General features: G+C 44.2%; 1 protein-coding gene across 1 annotated transcript in view; it reads left to right on the forward strand.

Moving 5' to 3' along the window:
* LOC103612057 (pogo transposable element with ZNF domain) overlaps positions 1-7,406 on the forward strand; it is a 42,877-nt gene that overhangs the window by 2,536 nt on the left and 32,935 nt on the right. The window contains 7 exon segments of the mRNA XM_017728864.1: positions 1,671-2,089; positions 3,372-3,547; positions 3,972-4,080; positions 4,709-4,888; positions 5,716-5,925; positions 6,415-6,524; positions 7,332-7,403. Coding sequence (XP_017584353.1) covers positions 1,966-2,089; positions 3,372-3,547; positions 3,972-4,080; positions 4,709-4,888; positions 5,716-5,925; positions 6,415-6,524; positions 7,332-7,403 — 981 coding nt within the window. The 5' untranslated portion in view covers positions 1,671-1,965.

Raw genomic sequence — 7,406 nt, forward strand, 5'->3', positions numbered from 1 at the left:
GATAATATTCTGTAATTCTCTTCGCTCCATCTTTATCCAAAATTCATCTCTTTGCTTTTCCTGCTCACCTGGAGCTGGGAATTTCTCTTTATTCCTGCCCTGGAATTCCCAGGAACTTCCAGCAGGAAAAGTCCCCTTTAATTTTTATTTTAATTTATATTTTAATTTTAATTTTTATTTCTATTTTTATTTTATTTCTGGTTGTATTTCTATTTTTATCTTTATTTCTATTTATTTCAAATTTTTCTATTTATATTTTAATTTATAACTTCATTTATATTTCAATTTTAATTTTTAGTTTTAATTTTCGTTTTACCTTTATTTTAAATTAAATTTTAATTTTATTTTAAATTTTAATGTAATTTAATTTTAATTTAATTTTATCAGTACTTTTATTTTTGTATTTATTTTATTTTAAATTTTATTTGATTCTAATTTTAATTAAAAGCCTCAAAACGAAGCTCCCGCTGCTGATTCCAAGCTGGGAATTTTGGGATGATGACAAAAAATATTTTGGGATTTTTTTAAATCTTAAATTTTTTTTGGATTTTAAATTTTTAAAAATCCTTGGGAAAGTGCCTTTCCCAGGGTGAATCCAGGGAACATCCAGGCGGGAATGAAACCCGAAACCCATGCCCGGCTTCCCACAGGTGCTTGGGCTAATGGGAAACATTCGGGACAATGGGAAACATTGGGATGCGTTTGCATCACAAAACCAGGGCAATTCCCGGTGTAAAACCCGCGATCCGGGGAGCCCTTTTGAGGTGGAAAAACCTCGGGAATCTTTCATTTATGGAGGCATCCAAACCCTTTTGTTCAGGTGGAAAAACCTCGGGAATCTTTCATTTATGGAGGGATTTTCCCAGTGATTTCCTGGAGTTTTTAAGCTCTGGTCCCGTTTTTCCAGCTCCGTGATTTTCCTCCTGGGGAAACACCGGGATTATATCCGAGATAATGTGGATTTGGGGAAAAGCCCTGGAATTCTGGGGTGCTTGTGTCCGAGATAAAGCGGATTTTTTTGCTTGATTTATTTTGTGTTAATGACATAATGGGGATTTACTGGAGGAGTAGGAAATGGGGTTTATTAATTATTATTCCTTATTAATAATATTGATTATTTAATATTAATATTCATTCTTCTTTCATATTTATTTATCATTTTCCCTCTTTTAAGACAATTTAAGATTAATTTTAGGCCTCTTTCTGTTTCGCATCTGAGCACCTGGTTTATCTATGTATAAATATATTAATTAATTAATTTAGTAGCAGGATTTAAATATTACATTTAAATAATTTATTAGTTATTATTTATTAATATTTTCTTACTTAAAGCATTTTAAGACTAATTTTGGGGCCTCTTCCTCTTCAGTGGCCACATTTAAACCCCTGCTTTATTCATAGATAAATATATTAATTATTATATTTATTGGCAGTGAAGTGTTAAATTTGAAGAATTCATTTTTATTTATTAATTTTAAATTTTCAATTATTTAAGGTGAATTTTAGGCCTCTTTCTGTTCCATGGCCACATTTAAACCCCTGATTAATCTGTGTATAGATTGATTGATTGATTGATTGATGAGCAGGGATTTGGGGTTATTAAGTTGTGATCATTTATATTTATTTATTAATTTTATCAATTATTATTTATTATTTTTTTGGTATTTAAGACCATTCCAGAGATTTCCCTGGAAAAAAACCAGGGATGATAAACCGAAGAAATACCCTGGAATTCCTCGGTGGGAGAGGCGAAATACCCCGATTTTGAGTCACTCCCAGGAACTTTCCTCCCAAATTCCGTGGATTTCCTTGGGAAGAAACAGGGATTTTAAACCTTAATTGGTTTTTTCCTTGGAGTTCTGGGAACTAAAACCAACCCAAAAGCCCTGGTCCTCTTCCTGCCCTTGGGAAAGGCATCCCTGCGAGTTTCCCGCCGACCGTTCCCGCTTTCCCCCTTCCTGCAGCATGGCAGACACGGATCTTTTCATGGAGTGCGAGGAGGAGGAGCTGGAGCCATGGCAGAAGATCAGCGACGTCATCGAGGACTCCGTGGTGGAGGATTACAATTCCATGGAAAAAAATCCCACCGGTAAAATCCCCTGGAATTCCAGGGCTTTCAGGGCAAAATTCCAAGCTTTGGATCCATCCCTTCCTCGAAATATTCCCGTTTTGTTGTTGAAAATCCCAATTTTTGAGGAATTTAACCCATTCCTGGCAGGGAACAGAGCTGGGAATAATTATTTGGGAAGCAGGAAATGGCTTTTTCCCGTTTTTTCCGAGAGAAATGAGATTTTTCCAGCTGTTGGAAAGAGAAAAAGGAAAATAGAAATGATTCCCAAAGGAGTTGGGGTGTGAAGGAAAAAACGAAGGATTTCTGTGTAAAATGGAATTTTTATTTTAGAAACATCTCTCAGCACTTCTCCCGGATTTTGCTCCTCCTGGGAGTTTGGGATGAGTGGGGAAATCGGGGATTTCACTGGAATTCCTGCTCATGAATTAATCAAACCAGTGGCAATAAATTAATTTATTCAACCAAATTAGGGGTTAAATAAGAATTAAATTCTTGGTTCTTCCCTTTGGGTGGGGATTTTTTGCTTTCACTTTTTGGGATTTGATTTTTTGGGGGATTTTGTTTTTTGTTTTCCTGGGATTTTTTTTGCCCCTTTTGGGTTTTTATTTCCGGGGCGGTTTTTTGGGTGGGTTTGGGGATTTTTTATGTTTTGGTGGTTTTTTAATTTGGGTTTTTGTTGCTTTGGTAATTTTTAAATTTTGGGGTTGTTTTTTTTTAGTTTTCCTGGGTTTTTATTCCAAGGTTTTTTTTTCTTTGTAAGTTTCTTTCTTTGAGTAATTTTTAATTGTGTGGGACTTTTTTGGGATGACTTTTGCTGCTCTGGCACCTTTTTAGTTTATTTTTTATTTTAATTTTTATTTTGGGTTATTTTTCTTTAATTTGGGGTTTTTGAGCTTTTTCAGCTTTGTTGCTTCCCTGCTTTTTCCAGGCGGGAATTTCGCTTATTTAGGAATTCAGCATTCCTCGTATTTTCCCCAATTCCTTCAAAACTCCCCCAAATTCCCTGGGCTAAAATCCTCAGCGGGACACGGATGAGAAGAACAATTTTCCCCCTTTCCCCACTGATTTTTCTCCCACATTCCTGATGTTTTCCAGGTGGGAATTTAGCTGATTTGGGAATTTAGCTTTTTTAGGAATTCAGGATCCCCGTGTTCTCCTCGTATTTTCCCCAATTCCTTCAAAACTCCCCCAAATTCCCCGGGGTAAAACCCTCGGTGGGACACGGGTGAGCAGAGCAATTTCCCCCCTTTCCCTGCCGATGTTTCCCGTATTCCCAGGGATTTTTCCGGGTGTTTTCCAGGCGGGAACGCCGTTGTCCAGCCGGGCGGGCAGTCGCTGCTGCTGGCGCAGAGCGCCCCGGCCGGCCTGGGGGCAGTGGTCACTCAGCCCCTGCTGCGGCCGGTGCAGCTGATGCAGAACGCCAACCACGGCACCAACCCCCCCGCGGGCACCCAGCCCATCTTCATCACCACCCAGGTGAGTTCCCCACCCCAAAATCCATGGAAAAGCCATGGAAAACCTGCTTTCCCGGGAAAAAAATCCCCTTTTCCTGTGGTTTTTTAATGCTGTTCTTCCATTGCGCTGAAGTTTCCCAGGGCTGTGGGAATGGGACTTTGGTGTCTCTGAGGCTTTTCCTGCTTGGTTCGATTTTCCTGGGAAGCTCCAGGAAATCCCAGGTGGATTTTGAGCTCTTCCCAAATATTTTAATCCCTGGGAGAAGATTTTCGGGTGTTAAGGGAAGCAGAGGGGACTGGAGTCTGGCTGCGGGATATTGTTCTTCCCATCCCAATCCTGACCCCAATCCCAACCCCAATCCTAAATCCCAGCCCCCACCCCAATCTCAGGTGATGTTTTGGGTTGATTTGGGGTATTTTTTCCTGAGGGATCCGTGCAATTCCAGGGATTCCCCGTGCGGAACGTCCGGCCCGTGCAGAGCCCCATGAACCAGGTGGGCATCGTGCTCAACGTCCAGCAGGGCCAGACCGTCCGGCCCATCACCCTCGTGCCAGGTAATTCAATCATCGTTAATCAAAACCATTAATAATCACTCATAATGATTATTAATGCTAATAGTGATGATGATGATGGTGGTGGTGATGATGAGTGGCCAGTGCAGAGCCCCATGAGCCAGGTGAGGCCCATCCCCCTCGTGCCAGGTAACGCCTGGGACAGCCCCACAATAATACTTGTGTAGGGATTAGTTCTAGACCCAGCTTAATGGGTAGGGGTTAATTAATTCCAGGCCTAGTTTTGTGTGTAGGGATTAATTCTAGATGCAGTTTGAATTAATTCTAGGTACAGTTTAATATCTAGGTATTAATCCCGCTTGGATAAAAGCTGTAAATCCTGAATTTCCCCGGATTTCGGGCTGTGAAAAAGCTGTAAATCCCGAGTTTCCCTGGATTTTGGTGTCTGGGAGGTGACAAGAACGGGGTCGGATCACGGCTCTGCCTTTGTGTTTGAAGCCCCCGGTACCCAGTGGGTGGGGATTGGTTAATTCTGGGTCCAGTTTCATATCTCGGGATTAACCCCCCCTGGAAATGAGCTGTAAATCCCGAGCAAAGGCGTCGATCCCGAACTTTTCCCAGGTGTTGTGTGGAACGGGGTCGGATCACGGCTCTCCCTTTGTGTTTGAAGCCCCAGGTACCCAGTTTGTTAAACCAGCAGTTGGCGTTCCCCAGGTGTTCTCGCCGGTGGCCCAGGTGCGGCCGGGCAGCGCCGGCCCCGGCCGGCCGGGCGCCAACGCCTTCGCCACGGTCATCCCGGCCACGCTGACCCTGCGCAGCACCGTGCCCCAGGCCCAGGCACCCCAGCAGAGTGAGTGACCACGTCCCGCTGCCGGCCCCAGTTCCAGGGGGATTTATCCTGGGAAACCCACGGCATCCAGGGATGGGCTTTGGGGTTTGGTCCCGAGTTCGCTTTTTGCTGAGAGTCTCTTCCCAGCCTGGAAAATAGGGATGATTCCAATTATCCCTATACAGCAGGGTCAGTTTGGGTGGAGAACTGGTTAAGTTTGCGGCTGTAGGAGTCCCAAAAATAGGAATTTTTTAGGATATTCCATAATCAGGTCTTGGTTTGAGAACCAGTTAAATTTGGGGTGTAGAAGTCCCCAAGAAATTATTTTTCAGGAATGTTTCACCATCAGTTCTTGCTTTAAGAACTGGTTATGTTTGGGGTTGTGGGAGTACCAAAAATGGGATTTTTTGGAATGTTTCATCATCAATCCTTGGGTTGAGAACTGGTTCAACGTGGGGTTCCAAAAGTGGGACTTTTTTAGTCTTATTCCATCATCACTTCTTGGGTTGAGAACTGGTTAAGTTTGGGGCTGTAGAAATCCCAAAAGTAGGAATTTTTTAGGCTATTTCATCATCACTTGTTGGTTTGAGAACTGGTTAAATTTGGGAATTCCTGGCTGGAATTCCATTGGAGTTTGGTCAAAACCACCTCTCCTGGAGACTCAAGGGAGGAGAGCCAGGACAAGTGGAGGGGGGATGGGATTCACCCAGGGGAATTCCTGGCTGGAATTTAATGGGAATTCTGTCCAGACCACCCTTGATGAAGCCCCAGCGACCGAGCGGACGGGGTGGGTGCATTCCCAGCCCAGTTCCCGTCGGGAATTCCATGGGAACCCTCTCCCCCTGCAGTGAGCATCGCCAGCTTCGTGACGGTGAAGCGGCCGGGGGTGCCCGGCAGCGACGGCGGCGGCGGCACCGAGGTGGCCAAGATGGTGAACACCCTGGGCACGGTGCCCTCGCTGGGCCACAGCCCCGCGCCCCTCGCCGTGCCCAACAGCAGCCCCGGCGCCCAGCGCGGCACGGCCGCCGAGGCCTCGGCCTCCTCCGCCTCCCTCAAAGGTCAGGGGGGCCCGAAAACCCCAAAGGCTGGGGTAAGGGGCGGTTGGGAGGGAAAATTTGGGGTAAATCTGTTAAATTTCATGGGATTGGGAGTCAGAACTTGGTTTAAGGGGCATTCCACATCATCAGGAGCCATAATTTTATGGAAGTCCCTGAAATTCCGTATCGTCGGGGTCCAAAAGGTGATTTAAATCCCTTAAATTTCATGGCATTTGGAGAAAAAATTTGGGGTAAATCCCTTAAATTTCATGGCATTTGGAGAAAAAAATCTGGGGTAAATCCTTAAATTTCATGGCATTGGGAGGCAAAACTTAAATAATGTAAGGGACATTCCACATCAGCGGGAGCCATAGTTTGATTTAAGTCCCATAAATTTGATGTCATCAGGAGCCCCAACTTGATTTAAATCAGGGTTAAATATGCAGAATTTGGGTTCAGACGGGCGGGTTTGGGGATGCTGTGGCTGATCCCGTGTTTTTCCCGCTACAGTCAGCTCCTCCCCCATTCCCAACTTCGACTTCCAGGACGGAGGCCGGAAGGTTTGTCCCAGGTGCGACGCCCAGTTCCGCGTCACCGAGGCGCTGCGGGGACACATGTGTGTAAGTCATTCCCGGGGAGAGTGCCAGGGAAAATTCCCGGCTTTTCTGGGGCAATTCCTGGTGGAATTGGGCAGCAGGAGGTGGATTTAATTCCTGGTTTAAATAGCGATAAATAAAGGAGGGAATTGGGGGTGGAATGAGCGGGATTCCTTCCTCGGGAATTTTCTGGGATTTCGCTGTTTCAGCACTGTTTAGTCTTAATTAGTGATTGGTTTTAATGGTTGTTAGTGTTAATAATTAGCTTAATGTGTGGGGGTTAATTAATTCTGGGTACAGTTTAATGTGTAGGGATTAATTATGTCTAGATCCAGTTTAATGTGTGGGGATTAATTAATTCTAGGTACAGTTTAACGTGTGGGGATTAATTCTAGACACAGTTTTAATTAATTCTAGATCCAGTTTAACGTGTGGGGATTAATTATTTCGAGGTACAGGTAGGGATTGAATTTAGATCCAGTTTAATGAGTAGGGATTAATTATTTTTAGACCCACTTTAATGTGTGGGGGGATTAATTCCAGACCCAGTTTGATGAGTTGGGATTAATTCCTGATTCAGTTTAATGTCTCTAAATTAATTATTCCAGGCCCAGTTTAACGAGTAGGGTTTAATTCTAGCCACAGTTCAATGTTTAGGGATTAATCCCGGACCCAGTTTAACACTTAGGGAGTAATTCCAAACCCAGTTCAGTGAGTGGGGATTAACTCTAGGCCCAGTTTAACGAGTAGAGATGAATCCTAGACCCAGTTTCAGGTGCAGAGATTAACCCCAGCCCCAGTTTTAACCCCTGAACCCCCCGCTTTCCGCAGTACTGCTGCCCGGAGCTGGTGGAATTCCTGAAGAAACGCAAATCCCTGGATTCTGAGCCCGCCCCGCCCTCGGCC

Source organism: Corvus brachyrhynchos, unplaced genomic scaffold (assembly GCF_000691975.1).
Source record: "Corvus brachyrhynchos isolate BGI_N302 unplaced genomic scaffold, ASM69197v1 scaffold443, whole genome shotgun sequence".
Classification (NCBI taxonomy): Eukaryota; Metazoa; Chordata; class Aves; order Passeriformes; family Corvidae; genus Corvus; species Corvus brachyrhynchos.